This window comes from Moschus berezovskii, chromosome 6 (genome assembly GCF_049115385.1).
Source record: "Moschus berezovskii isolate FMDL1 chromosome 6, NW_MosBer_1.0, whole genome shotgun sequence".
Classification (NCBI taxonomy): Eukaryota; Metazoa; Chordata; class Mammalia; order Artiodactyla; family Moschidae; genus Moschus; species Moschus berezovskii.
Window position 1 is genome coordinate 47033162 of NC_142465.1, and position 15989 is coordinate 47049150.

At 37.8% G+C, this 15989-nt stretch overlaps 1 protein-coding gene across 1 annotated transcript in view; it reads left to right on the forward strand.

The window, feature by feature from the left end:
- The window catches only part of CPNE8 (copine 8), a 336603-nt gene that overhangs the window by 263027 nt on the left and 57587 nt on the right, over window positions 1-15989 (forward strand). The window contains exon 14 of the mRNA XM_055396464.2: window positions 3851-3897. Within this exon, the coding sequence (XP_055252439.1) occupies window positions 3851-3897 (47 nt within the window). The remainder of the gene's footprint in view (window positions 1-3850; window positions 3898-15989) is intronic.

The following is a 15989-nucleotide window of genomic DNA, read 5'->3' on the forward strand; positions in this document are numbered from 1 at the left end:
TCTAGGTCAGTGATCACGTTATCGTGACTATCTTGGTCGTGAAGATCTTTTTTATACAGTTCTTCTGTGTATTCCTGCCACCTCTTCTTAATATCTTCTGCTTCTGTTAGGTCCATACCATTTCTGTCCTTTATCGAGCCCATCTTTGCATGAAATGTTCCCTTGGAATCTCTAATTTTCTTGAAGAGGTCTCTTGTTTTTCCTATTCTGTTGTTTTCCTCTATTTCTTTGCATTGATCACTGAGGAAGGCTTTCTTATCTCTCCTTGCTATTCTTTGGAACTCTGCATTCAGATGCTTATATCTTTCCTTTTCTCCTTTACTTTTCGCCTCTCTTCTTTTCACAGCTATTTGTAAGGCCTCCTCAGACAGCCATTTTGCTCTTTTGCATTTCTTTTCCATGGGGATGGTCTTGGTCCCTGTCTCCTGTACAATGTCACGAACCTCCGTCCAGAGTTCATCAGGCACTCTATCAATCAGATCTAGTCCCTTAAATCTATTTCTCACTTCCACTGTATAATCATAAGGGATTTGATTGAGGTCATATCTGAATGGTCTAGTGGTTTTCCCTACTTTCTTCAATTTAAGTCTGAACTTCGCAATAAGGAGTTCATGATCTGAGCCACAGTCTGCTCCTGGTCTTGTTTTCGCTAACTGTATACAGCTTCTCCATCTTTGGTTGCAAAGAATATAATCAATCTGATTTCGGTGAACTACAGTGCATATCAGTAAATCAAACAGAAGCATAGTCTTGGTACTGGCATGGCAAGAATGAAAATACTAGAGGTGTGTGGGCATCTCAACTTCATTTATGGGTTCTAGATTTCAACAGCTAGTTGGTGCGCATCTGCCTTTGTCAAGATGACAAACTGCTGTGCTGTTTTGTTGTTCTTAGTTGTAGAAAGTTGAAGTGGAACTCTATGAATTCCAGGATAGTTGCTTTGCTCCCATTTTCTCTTTTTTCACTTCGCACAGTCCTTGACAACCAGAAGATGCTGAATAAATAACTGTAGATTTTTGGATGGAAAAATCCAAATGGCGTGATAATAAGTTAAAGGATCATCACAACCCTGAAATGATTTATGAGCCATCATATTTTCCTTTCTGATTAGAATACTGCTGATTCAAAACAATAAGGGAGTGAGATTCTTCCTGATACACAGAAGGAGGCAAGGGAGTAATCAGGTCTTGAAATCAGCTAAACACCAAGTGGTTGTTTTTACTTGTTGACTTTCTCTGTGGCACCATTATTATCAGATGGTCTTAGTTATCTTTAGTGCTAAATGCACTTATCTTTTATATTGTCTTGGAATGCCCCACCCTTCAAAGTTTCATAAGTACTCTTGGCACAGCCTGGCTCCCCTCCTCCCCCCTTTTCTTCTTTCTTTCTTTTTCCCTTCCTTCCTCCCTCTCTCCCTCCCTTCCTCACCTCCCCTCCTTCTTTCTTTCCTTCCTTTCTTTTCATTTCTTTTTAAATTTTCCTTCCTTTTTTTACATTTTTTGTTGTACCTAATCTACTTGTTTTTTTTTCAAGACAGATATTATCTTTTATTAAAGGATAGTTGATTCACAATGTTCTATTAATTAGTGCTGTACAAAGTGATTCAGTTATACGCATATATACATTCTTTTTTATATATATTCTTTTCCATTATGGTTTATCATAGAAGTATAGTTCTCTGTATTTATAGTAAAACCTTCCTTTTTATCCATTCTATATATAAAAAGCTTATATATGCTAACCCCACGCTCCTCCAACCCCCTCTCCATTGGCTACTTGGTTTTATAATTTAGTTTGTTTATCTAGCTAAGCTTTTCAGGAAATACTTTCCTCTCTTTTTTTATCCTTATGTATAGTATAGGTCTTTAGTTAGTAGCCTGTCTTCTCTTTGAAGTTTATGAATATGGTCTTGGAGGTTACATGTGAATTTGAATTTCAGAACTTGCATTTATAACTTATGTGGAAAGTTAAGTGTTATAATGATTAATTTCCTCATCTGTAAAAAGAAGAGACAGACAGATAATATTTCATGTAGTTTTTCTGTCAGTCCTTGCTTTATTGTTACTTGCCAAGCACCTGCCCGCTGGGAGTTTTTAAACTTGGCTAATGTCAGCAAGTGGGTTGCTGAAATTCAAACCCAGTTCATTCAGACTTAAAATCTAATAAACCCTTTCTAATACACCATACTATACCCTGTATTATAGTTACTTTCTCTCTATCAGCAGAATGACAAAGCAATGTGCTGATGGTGACTGTTCTTTCCAATTCCTCAAAGGGATTTATTATCTAAAAATAGTCTCCCAAATGTTTCACTGATTCTTTTTCTAAATGTTTTATGTGTTTTAAACTGTTATGCTCCAAATTAGCCTATATTCTTAGCCTATAAACCTAATTTCTACTCTGAGAAAAAAATTACCATCTAGCTATAAAGAGGATCCATATTAGTTTTCATTAATGTAAAGCACAAACTTGGTAAGCCACTCCAGTACTCTTGCCTAGAAAATCCCATGGACGGCGGAGCCTGGTAGGCTGCAGTCCATGGGGTCGCTACGAATCAGACATGACTGAGCGACTTCACTTTCACTTTTCACTTTCACACATTGGAGAAGGAAATGGCAACCCACTCCAGTGTTCTTGCCTGGAGAATCCCAGGGAAGGGGGAGCCTGGTGGGCTTCCATCTATGGGGTCACACAGAGTTGGACACGACTGAAGTGACTTAGCAGCAGCAGCAGCAGGGAGTAGAAGTGAACTTTTTTCAACAACTGAATCATACTAAGTATTTTTCAGGCTGAATTTTTATAGAAAGAAAGAAATAGTGTATACTATACTTTATACTAACAGAACCACAAGTAACTCTATACTGTCACACCTGTCATCATCACCATCATCATTAGCATCACCACCACCATTTAAATAACAGCTCCAACTTTGATGTGTTAAATAAATTGTACAGTGTATCAAAAGTAACTTGTTATTAAAGCACACAAACATAGACTATGTACTCATATTTTCAAATTATTTACTTTTTAAATTAAAAGTTATTTTGTAAATTATATTTGATAGTAGGTTTCCCCATGTCATTTTCATTTATTTGTGCTTTATTCCTTCTTTGGTGAGAAAGAAGTGGAATTACATATAGGAAGAGTCAGAGGTATATCCAAAAAAATGAATTTTTACTGTGAATGCCAGTTCCTTGGTTCTAATCCAGCAAAATAATTTTGGGTAATTACCATGTGCTGAAAATTTTAATTATATATACCCAACCTCATCTATGTAGATATTTTTATAATCTATAAATACACACATGAACACAAGAAAACTGTGAGCACTGAGGGATGGATCGGTATTTGAAACACTTGAGTTATGAAAAAAGCAAAAGAAAATCCTGTTTTTCAGGATTGTTGGGAACAATTATTTTAAGGAAAAATATTATTAGACATGGTTTTAGCAATGCCATACTTTTAAGAGTATAATAATTTCACTTTGACTAAAGAATAGTCTTGAAAGTAAATTAATAATAAATATTGGCATTGGATACTGGCAAATTATTATTTACAGTTTGACTTCATTATGAGCTCCTCACTTAATTATTGTGCTCTCAAACAGGATCTATATTTATTCCTGATGCTTTATTTTGTATTTTATAGTTGCATGATTGTAAAAGTATTTTGCCAAGTTCTTAGCTTGTAAAACTGCCTATCTGATACTATTCAGTGTGTGCTGTAACATAGTTGTAGTAATACCATTTAAGAAAATTAATGATATTAAAAATATAGCAAAAAATAGAAATCAAACTCCTTTTTATGAGGTTATTCAATTATTAATGATTCTTATTTATTTATATTTTAGAACACAAATCAATTTCACAGTGGCTATTGATTTTACTGCATCAAATGGTGAGTATTATGACTATCTTATAATAAGAATTATCATCTGTTACATTAAAAATAAATATTCATGAGGTTTGGATATTTTCTTTCCACATATATACACTTCTGAAATGCTTCATAAAAAATTCAGATAATTTTTCTTTTTTTAATATAATGAAATAGTTTAGGTATGTAAGACTATAAGAAATACAACAGAAGTGCATAGTAGTCCCATTCAAATTTTTTAACTATTGAAATACTATCTGTTTTGTTTTACACATTTTTAAAAGGAAAACTTTAAATTTAGTTAAGCTCATTGTGTACCCTTCCCTTTTTTTCCATACATAGCTGTAATTCTGAAGCATGTCTAACTATAATCCTCATTTTTATAGTACTTTTTTGTACATTATTTAAATGTAATTCAAGTACATGAACCTTCACAGCTTACTTTTATTTTATTTAACTGTTTTTAATAATTACTTATGCTGCTGCTGCTGCTGCTGCTAAGTCACTTCAGTCGTGTCCGACTCTGTGTGACCCCATAGACGGAAGCCCACCAGGCTCCCCTGTCCCTGGGATTCTCCAGGCAAGAACACTGGAGTGGGTTGCCATTTCCTTCTCCAATGTGTGAAAGTGGAAAGTGAAAAGTGCAAGTGAAGTCGCTAAGTCGTGTCCGACCCCCAGCGACCCCACGGACTGCAGCCTACCAGGCTCCTCTATCCATGGGATTTTCCAGGCAAGAGTACTGGAGTGGCTTGCCATTGCCTTCTCCAATTACTTATGCTAGCACATTTATATTTAATTAATTCAGAGGGACCGTCAACTAAATCCCATGCTGAGTTTAGAAAAGAGGAACTAGAGATCAAATTGCCAATATTCACTAGTTTATAGAGAAAGCAAGGGAATTTCAGTAAAACATCTATCTCTGTTTCATTGACTATGCTAAAGCCCATGACTGTATAGATCATGACATATTGGAAGTTCTTAGAGAGATGGGAATACCAGACCATCTTACCTGTTTCCTGAGAAACCACCTGTATGTGGGTCAAGAAGCAACAGTTAGAACCCCATATGGAAAAACTGATGGGTTCAAGATCAAGAAAGATGTACAACAGGGCTGTCTGCTGTCACCGTGTTTATTTAACCTATATGCTGAGCATATCATGAGAAATGTGGGCTGGATGAGTTACAGGCTGGAATCAAGATAGGCTGGAGAAACATCAACAACCTCAGACATGTGGATGATACCACTGTAATGGTAGAAAGTGAAGAGGAAGTAAAGAGCTGCTTGATGAGGGTGAAGAAGGATAGTGAAAGAACTGACTTAAAAATAAATATTTTAAAAACTAAGATCATAGCATCCACCCCCATTACTCCATGGCAAATAGAAGGGCAAAAGGTGGAAGTAATAACAGATTTCCTCTTCTTGGGTGCCAAAATCACTGAAGATGGTTGACTGCAGCCACGAAATCAGATGATTGTTTCTCAGCAGGAAAGCAACGACAAGCCTAGACAGTGTGTTGAAAAGCAGAGACATTACTCTGCCAACAAAGGTCCATATAGTCAAGGCTATGGTCTTCCCAGTGGTCACGTACAGTTGTGAGAGCTGGACCACAAAGAAGGAAGAATGCCAAAGAATTGATGCCTTCAAAATGCGGTGCTGGAGAAGACTCCTGAAAGTCCCTTGAACAGCAAGGAGATCAAACCAGTCAATCTTAAGGGAGATCAACTCTGACTATTCACTGGAAGGACTAATGCTGAAGCTGAAGCTCCAGTATTTTGGTCATCAGATGGGAACAGAGGACTTGTTGGAAAAGTCCCTGATACTGGGAAGATTGATGGCAGAAAGAGAGGAGAGTGTCAGAGGATGAGATACCTGGATAGCCTCACTGATGAAATGAACATGAACTTGGGCAAACTCTGGGAGATGGTGAGGGACAGGGACGCCTGGTGTGCTGCAGTCCATGGGGTCACAAGGAGTTGGACACGACTGGGTGACTGAACAACATGGATAATTTGTATATCAAACATTTTTAAAAAGGAAAGACAGTGAGTGGACTTTCAATCTTATTTTGAAGTGACTTTATTTCAACAGTTATTATGTACTATAAAAAAAGAATATCATTATTTAACTTTTACCAAAAGTTTCCATCAGTTTTTATATTTATCTAGTTTTTTCAAATTGGTTATTATGCTGTAACTCTCACATTAAATTCCCTTTTCTTCACATTTCTCTCATATTCACTCACATTTCACAAAATAATTGAATTTTTAAGTAAGAAAGCATCTCAGAGGTCAATTACTACAGCCGTCATTCTCTTAGGGCTTCCCTGGTGATTCATTCAGTAAAGAATCTACCCACAATGCAGGAGACCCAGGTTCTATCCCTGGGTTGGGAAGATCCCCTGGAGAAGGAAATGGCAGCCCACTTCAGTATTCTTGCCTGGGAAACCCAGTGGACAGAGGAGCTTGGCAGGCTACAGTTCATAGGGTCTCAAGAGTTGGACATTACTTAATGACTACTACCACCATCACCCTCATGTACAAAGAAGGATATTAAGATCTAGAAAATCTTTTACTAATAAGTCCTCTGCCTTGTTAGCAGAGGTGAGGAGACCAAACTCTAATATAGCCTTTGACTACATGGTAAATTTATTCTTCAACATTGTGGCTTCAAGTTGATGATTTTTACACATGTGTTTTATTCAGTAAAATATGAAATACATATACCTAAAATCCAACTGGATTCAAATGCTACCTTTTGTTTACCAATGAACATTAACACAAGCTAGAACAAGAATGTATTCAATGGAGTAATACAAGCAACTGAAACTGTCTTAAGAAAATAGACAATCTGAAAATCCTATAATAGAGATTGAATTAGTAATTTAAAAACTATTCACAAAGTTTTTGTGGGCCCAGGTTTAGATAGCTCCACTGATGAACTCTTTTAAAGAGGAATCAATACCAATTCTTCACAAATTCTTCTAAAAATAGAAGAGGAAGGAATATTTCTAACTCAACCCAAGAGGAATTACCTTGATACCAAAACCAGATAAAAACATAAGAAAAATCAGAAAACAATACCTTTTATGGATATAAAAATTCTCAGCAGAATACTGTCAAAATGAATCCAGCAGTATGTAAAAAGAATTATGTATCATGACCAATTAAAATTTATCTCAGTAATGCAAGGTTGACTTAACATTCAAAAGTCAAATAATATAACACCATACCAATCGAAGATAATGTAAAGCGCACATGGCCACCTCAAAGTTTGACGTACTTTTATAATGTGTGTGTGTGTGCTGAGTTGCTCAGTCATGTCTGACTCTTTGCAACCCCATGGACTGTAGCCCGTAAGGCTCCTCTGTCCATGGAATTTTTCAGGCAAGAATACTGAAACTGGTTGCCATTTCCTGCTCCAGGGGATCTTCCCGAACTGGAGACTGAACCCACGTCTCTTGCATCTTTTGCATTGACGGATGGATTCTTAAGTGCTGTGCCAAATAAAAATATATAAACTGGAATAGAAAGTGACTTATTAACCTTATGAAGGGAAAATATGAAAAATTATAGCAAACATCATTCTTAAGAGTGAAAATCTGGATGCTTTCACCTTAAAATGAGGAAAAGAACAAGGAAGTGAGTTCTTGCTTCTATTTTACATTGTACTGCAGGCTAGGGCGGAGAGGGCAATGGCACCCCACTCCAGTACTCTTGCCTGGAGAATCCCAGGGAAGGGGGCGCCTGGTGGGCTGCAGTCCGTGGGGTCGCGAAGAGTTGGACAGGACTGAGCGACTTCACTTTCACTTTTCACTTTCATGCATTGGAGAAGGAAATGGTAACCCACTCCAGTGTTCTTGCCTGGAGAATCCCAGGGATGGCGGAGCCTGGTGGGCTGCCATCTATGGGCTCGCACAGAGTCGGACACGACTGAAGCGACTTAGCAGCAGCAGCAGCAGCAATCTAGGGCAATTAGGCAAGAAAAAAATAAAAGAGATCCAGATTGGAAAGGAAGAAGTAAAATTATTTTTATTTGCAGATGACACAATCTTGTATGTAACACACAAAATCCTAAGGAATCCACTAAAAATCAATTAGAACTAATAAATGAGTTTAGCAAGCATGAAGGATGATCAATATATAAAAATCAGTTCATTTTCTGTACACTTCTAATGAACAATCTGAAAATGAAATTAATAAAACAATTCCATTTTTTAATAATATCAAAAGGAATACAGTACTTAGAAATAAATTTAACAAAAGATTCTTTACCATCTGAGTTACCAGGATCATTGTCGTCTTTGTTGCTCAGTCGTGTCCGACTCTTTGCGACCCCATGAACTGTAGCCTACCATGCTCCTCCCTCCATGGGATTCTCCAGGCAAGAGTAATGGAGTGGGTTGCCATTTCCTTCTCTAGGGGATCTTCCCAACCCAGGGATCGAACCCGGGTCTCCTTCATTCCAGGCAGACGCTTTAACCTCTGAGCCACCAGGGAAGAAGCCCCATTCATCTCCATCAGTTCAGTTCAGTCACTCAGTCGTGTCCGACTCTTTGCGACCCCATGAATCACAGCACGCCAGGCCTCCCTGTCCATCACCAACTCCCGGAGTTCACTCAAATTCATGGCCATCAAGTCGGTGATGCCATCCAGCCATCTCATTCTCTGTCGTTCCCATCTCCTCCCACCCCCAATCCCTCCCAGCATCAGAATCTTTTCCACTGAGTCAACTTGTCGCATGAGGTGGCCAAAGTATTGGAGTTTCAGCTTTAGCATCAGTCCTTCCAATGAACACCCAGGATTGATCTCCTTTAGAATGGACTGGTTGGATCTCCTTGAATAAGCAACCACTTTTCCCAAAACTCCACTTTTTGAGTTGGGAGTCAGCGTTTGTCCCAAGACATACATCACATCCTTCCAAGTAAGGTCATAAAGCAGAGTAACACCTTTAAAAGCTCTAATATATTTTTCTGGGTCCTCTAAATAGTCTCCCAGATCCTCCTTGATTCTTTGTATTTCTTGATAAGAAAAAGGCTTATTAACTCTCAGACTGTTTCTCCTGGTGGGTGCTTCATGAAAAGGCAACAGCTTGTGTGACTGTTCCTCAGTCTTTCTGGCGGCTCTGCACATATGATCCCAGGGATAGATTGGGGAAACCTGCTTTTCTTTATCTCTTTGTCTCCTGTCCTCCATCTCATCTAGCAAAGTAGAAGGACAGGAGGGAGCTAAAGGAGTCACACCCAAATCTATACCCTTAGGACATAAGTCTGGCATATTTCGCAGAGAGAAAAAGGGCAACACATATGCTGCTGCTGCTAAGTCACTTCAGTCGTGTCCGACTCTGTGTGACCTCATAGACGGCCTCCTACCAGGCTCCCCCGTCCCTGGAATTCTCCAGGCTACTTCTACCCATTTCCTTTGTTTTCTAAAGAACCAGTCTAACTTAAGAGACCCTTCAACCGGCCACCGTTCACCATCCTCCAGTGGATACCGTGGCCATGCAGTATCACATAGGAAGACCAGGTGTGTCTTCTTTAAGCCCTGGAGATCAAATCTATACCAGTTTTTCAGGATACAGTTCAAAAAGAGTGAGGCTGGAATTGTTAGCTCCCATCTGTAAGACAGAATAAAAGCGACCAGCACCATCTGTCTACCGGAGGTGTCCCTCCTTGCTCTAGATGGGGGTGTAGACAGATTTTGCTAAGTCACGTCAGTCGTGTCCGACTCTGTGCGACCCCATAGACGACAGCCTACCAGGCTCCCTCATCCCTGGGATTCTCCAGGCAAGAACACTGGAGTGGGTTGCCATTTCCTTCTCCAGACAGATTTTACACCAAAGCTTTTCTTTCCTGGTCGGACTTAATCTGTCCCTTACCGACACAGGCGCGGTACTCCTCCCTCCGGGTTCTACCACCAAGACGGGATGGGGATGCACCAGGGGTAGACCTGATGGCATCCCTAGCCGCACTCACCAGGATAGTGAGTGCAAAACTTATACCCTGAAATTATAAGCTGAAAATTTTTGAAAGAAATTAAGTATGAATATAAGCTGAAAAACATGCCATGTTCATTGATTAGGAAATTTAACATTGTTAAGATAGCAATATTTTCCACAGAGATTATCAGATTCACTGTAATCTCTATCAGAATCTGAAAGATTCTTCAAATTTTTTGAAGAAGTGGATAACTGACCCAGAAATTCATATGGAATTTAAAGAGATTCAGAAGAACCAAAGCATACTCTTCATTTTCAAAACTTATGATAGTAATTTCAAGGCAGTATGGAGCTGGCATAAAAATATTAATAGATACACAGATCAATGAAATAGAATTGAGATTCCAAAAATAAACCCATGCATCTTCAGTTAACTGATTTTGAGAAGAGTACCAAGACAGTTCAATGGGAGAAAGAATATTGTCTTCAGCAAATGGTACTGGTACAACTGAATGCCCATATGAAAAAAAAAAAAAAAATGAGGTTGGACCCTAGCATCATATACAAAACTAACAGAAAATAGACCAAGATCTAAATGTAAGGGTTAAAATTTTAAAGCTATTAAAAGAAAACAGGGATATATTTTCATGATCTTGGATTTGACAATTGATTCTTAGATATGACACCAAACACATGAACAACAGAGCAAAAAATAAATAAATTGAACTCTATCAAAACTAAGTTTTTTATGCTCCATGAAGCATAATTAGCAAAGTCAAAAGATGAACTCCAGAATGAAATAAAATGTTAGCAAATCAGATATCTCATAGAGGATTTGTATCTAGAAAATATGAAGAACTCTTATAATGCAAAAAAAAGACAAATAGTGCAAGTAAAAAATGATATTCCAGTTATTCAAAAGAGCTATATAAATAACCATTAACCCCATGAAATGGTACTTGGCAACTTATGTATCAGGAAATGCAAATCAGAATCATAATGAGATACAATTGGGTTGGCCAAAATGTTCCCTCTTTTTTTGTTTTGATTTTCCTGTTAGATGCCTCTAATAGAGTTTAGTTGTCTTTAACTTCATTTGAAACAATTTTATTAGATTGAATTGTAACAGCTGTCATATCAGTATGAATTTTTAAAAAAATCAAGATTGGTGGATTTTTGTGTGCCATTTGAAAATTGAAGATGGAAGAAAAAAGCAATATTTTCAGCATATTTTGCTTTACTATTAATATTTCAAGAAAGGTAAAAAAGCAACTGAAACACAAAAATAAGACAGAGAGAGATTTGTACAGTTTATAAAGAATGTGCTGTGATTGAACAAACATGGCAAAAGTGCTTTGCAAAGTTTCATGCTGGAGATTTCTTACTGGATGATACTCCACAGTCTGGTAGACTAGTTGAAATTGATGACAATGACATCAAAACTTTAATTGAGAACAATCAATATTATACCACACCAGAGATAGCCAACATACTCAACATTTCCAAATCAAGCTTTGAAAATCATTTGTACCAGTTTGGTTATGTTCATCACTTTGATCTTTGAGTTTCATATAAGTTATGCAAAAATAAAACCTACTTGATCGTATTTCTGCATGTGATTCTCTACTTAAATATGAAAGCATTCCACTTTTAGAACAAATTGTGACAGGTGATGAAAAGTGGACATGCTAGAATAATGTGAAATGGAAGAAATCATGGGAAAAGTTAAGTGAAGCACCATCATCCACATCAAAGGCTGGTCTTAATCCAAAGAAAGTAATGTTGTGTATATGGTGGGATAGGAAGAGAGGCCGCTATTATGAACATCTTCTGGAAAACCAATTAATTAACTCGTTGGGTTAATTTCAACAAGTATCGCACCCAATTAGAGCAACTGATAGCAGCACTTAATGGAAAGCATGCAGAATTAGTCAACAGAAAACACATACTCTTCCATCAGGATACTGCAAGACCACATGTCTCTTTGATGACCAGGCAAAAACTGTTACAGTTTGGCTGGGAAGTTCTGATTCATCCACCATATTCGCCAGACATTTCACCTCCCATTATCCATTTATTTCAGTCTTTACAAAATTACCTTCATGAAAGAAATGTCAATTTCCTGGAAGACTGTAAAAGGCACCTGAAATAGCTCTTTGCTTAAATGATAAAAAAAAATTGGGAGAAGATGAAATTATGAAGTTGTCTGGAAAATGATATAAGGTAGAGGCACAAAACATTGAATATGTTGTTCAATAAAGTTCTTGGTGAAAAGGAAAGGTGTGTATTTTTTTATTTATTTATTTTTTAATTGAAGGATAATTGCTTTCCAGAATTTTGTTGTTTTCTGTCAAACCTCAACATGAATCAGCCATAGGTATACATATATCCCCTCCCTTTTGAACCTCCCTCCCATCTCCCTCCCCATCTCACCCCTCTAGGTTGATACAGAACCCCTGTTTGAGTTTCCTGAGCCATACAGCAAATTCCCATTGGCTGTCTATTTTACATATGGTAATATAAGTTTCCATGTTACTCTTTGTATTTTAGTTTTACTTAGAAAAACTGAAAAAACTTTCTGGCCAACCTAATATTTCATACCACTAGGATGACTATAATCCAAAAGTCAAAAAACAGCAAGTGTTGGCAAATATGTGAAGCAATCGGAACCCATCCTCACATACTGCTGATGAGAATGTAAAGTAGTGCAGTCACTTTGGAAAACTCCGTGGCAGTTCTCCAAGTTGTTACACATAGTTACCATATGAACTAGCAATTCCACTCTTGGATATATATACAAGTGAGACGAAAACATATGTCCATACAAAAATTTGTACATGAATGTTTATAGCAGCATAATAGCCCAAATGTGGAAACAACCCAAATGTCCATAAACTGATAAATGAGTTTGAAAGTGTGATATACTCATGCAATGGAATACTATTCAGCAATAAACAGGAATGAAATATGGTGCACTAAAACATGCTACAACATGGATGAACCTTGAAATCACTGTACTAAATGAAACCTAGTTACAAAAGACTACATGTTATGTGATTCTATTCATAGAAAATGTCCAGAACAGGTAAATTAAAGAGACAGAAAGTAGATTAGTCATTGATTAATTCTGGGATGGATAGAATAATAAGGGAATGATAGTCAATAGGTACATTTTTTGAGGTGATGAACATGTTCTAAAATTGACAGTTGATGCTTGTGGATATTTGTAAATATACTTAAAAGCATTGAATTGTTCATTCTAAATGGGCTAATTGTAAGTTATATAAATTATATCTCAATAAATTTTTTTAAAGAGTTTGGTGGTTGTTTAGTCACTAAGTCATGTCTGACTCTTGTTACCCCATGGACAGTAGCCTGACAGGCTCCTCTGTCCGTGGGATTCTCCAGGCAAGAATACTGTAGTGGGTTGCTATTTCCTTCTCCAGTTAAAAGAGCTTATTCAATTGTTATTTTTTTATGAAGTCATCAGTTCAGTTCAGTTCAGTTGCTCAGTTGTGTCTGACTTCTTGCGACCCCATGAACCACAGCATACTAGGCCTCCCTGTCCATCACCAACTCCCAGAGTTCACTCAAACTCACCTCCATCGAGTCGGTGATGCCATCCAGCCATCTCATTCTCTGTTGTCCCCTTCTCCTCCTGCCCCCAATCCCTCCCAGCGCCAGGGTCTTTTCCAATGAGTCAACTCCTCGCATGAGGTGGCCAAAGTATTGGAGTTTCAGCTTTAGCATCAGTCCTTCCAATGATCACCCAGGACTCATCTCCTTTAGGATGGACTGGTTGGACCCCCTTGATAGTGACCTCTAAAACAAAATCATATATGTTTGATAATATTCAAGGTTTAAAATATTATAAAATCTTCAAGCAAAGAGTTATAACTAACAGTAGGAGCTATGAAATATACCTAGATTCTTATTCTAGTTTGACCAATTATTACAGAGTAATTTGGGCAAGTTACTTAATCTGAAAGTTATTTGATATGAAAAACAAGTGTAATAGGCTTGTTGAAAAGGGACTAAGTGAAACATGAAGTAAGTCCATACATGTTATAATAGCATGTATGTTATGTTCTATGCTATTATAATTATTATTGTTCAGTTCAGTTCAGTTCAGTCACTCAGTCGTGTCCGACTCTCCACGACCCCATGCATCACAGCACGCCAGGCCTCCCTGTCCATCACCAAATACCGGAGTTCACTCAAACTCATGTCCGCAGAACTCAATGTTATTAACTTACTACAAGTTCACTTTTCCGTGTGTGTTGCTGCTGATACGGAGGTGGTACAACTATGGTCCCAGTTTCAAGAAGTTGCCAAATTCTGTGGTGCAGAACACAAAAGCATAAGAGTAGAAGCGGAAAGACAATAAAGGCTAGACTAAATAAGGAAGGTCATCTCATGTGTGAGAAGAAAACTGTAGGAGGAGAAAGTGAATTTCAGGATTGGGTGGCAAACTGAGTGGTAGAGATGGAAAGAAAGATAGTATTAGTGATACAGTGAAGAGATTGGTCTGGGTAAAGATGCTGGAAAGAGATAGGGAACATCTTTGAATGGGTACAATTGGGCTCTGCTAGGCATGATAGGCCAAAGTATTTAGATATGCTGGGGCACTAGTAGTACTTTTAAGTTGTGGTTCTCTTAGAGAAATAGAATTAGTTGTGTATTGCAACCGTTGGGTAGCAACGCTTATATTTGAGAGTTGGGTTAAATAATCCCTTAGGCAAGTAGAGACGTTATTTATCTGTGGTTCCAGTAGGTCTTTGAACAAGAAACAAAAATCTCTGCTTTAGAAAGAGCTGTCAAAAATTACACCAGGTAAGTTAAACAGACAAGGAAGACTGTTCAGGATTTTTGCCATAGAGACCAAAGCTACAGCAATGGAAGAAAGAAATTGCACTCTTCTCCTCCAAAACAAAAGATGAAAGAGTTTATAAGTATTGTTGGGAAATAGTTGAAAGGTATTGAGAGATACTAGAGGCGAAATTAGTTGGTGTGATTAGGCCATCTGTGTTTACTGCATGCTCAGTCGCAACCAGCTCTTTACGACTGTTTGGACTGTAGCCTGCCAGGTTCTCTATCATGGGATATTTCAGTCAAGAATTCTGGAATTAGTTGCCATTTCCTCCTCCAGGGGATTTTTCTGACCCAAGGATCCAGGGATCGAACCCCAGTTTCCTGGTTTCTTGCGTTGCAGCCAGATTCCTTACCACTAAGCCATGGAGAAGCCATCTGTGTCTACTAATTAGCAGCTATTGAAGTTAGGCTCCTAGTCTCCCATAGAGACTAAGCAACAGAGGTGATATTTTTCTTGATTATTACATTTCAAAGGAATGACTCCCAGGTCCCTGAGAAAGACATTCCTGAATTGTAGAAGATTTATACTTCAAAGGAACAGAGAAAGAATTCACAATTCCAAGTTTTCTAAAGTAACTACTCTAAGAAATAAGAGGTCAAGGGCCTATAGTCAGGAGAAACCTTTCTAAAGTTAGTCAAGCTGAAGGAAACATTAGTGCCCATCTCGATCATAAGACACTTTTTTAAAAAAAATTTGTCATGTGGCCCTTGATTGCTGATAACCCTTGTAAATATATATGCATTTACACGATGAATATCTTTTTTTTTTGTAATTAATTTATTTTTTATTGGAGGCAAATTATTTTACAATATTATATTGGTTGGTTTTGCCATACATTGACATGAATTCGCCCCGGGTTTACATAAGTTCCCCCTCCTGAACCCCCCTCCCACCTCCCTCCTCCCTTTATCCTCCCTCTGGGTCATCCCTGCATGCCAGCCCCAAGCATCCTATAACATGCATTGACCCTACATTAGTGATTCATTTCACATATGACAACATACGTGTTTCAATGCCATTATCTTTAAGCCAAAAATGTTCTGGGTATTGTTATATACATTATAAACTAAAGGGAGATCTTTACTTTTTTTCTTTCAGGAACCCAAGTGCTTATAATTACCTTTTCCTTAACAAAAAACAACTGTGCTTTGCGGGCTTCCTTCTTTGGGCAATGTTTTAATGTAGAAGTGAGCTTTATGAACTGCTACAAGTCCCATTTAATTTCCATTTTCACTTAAGAAACTAAAGGGACTTTCAGGCTACCTTTATGCTGTTAATTAGGGCAACTGAATCTGAATCTCAGTG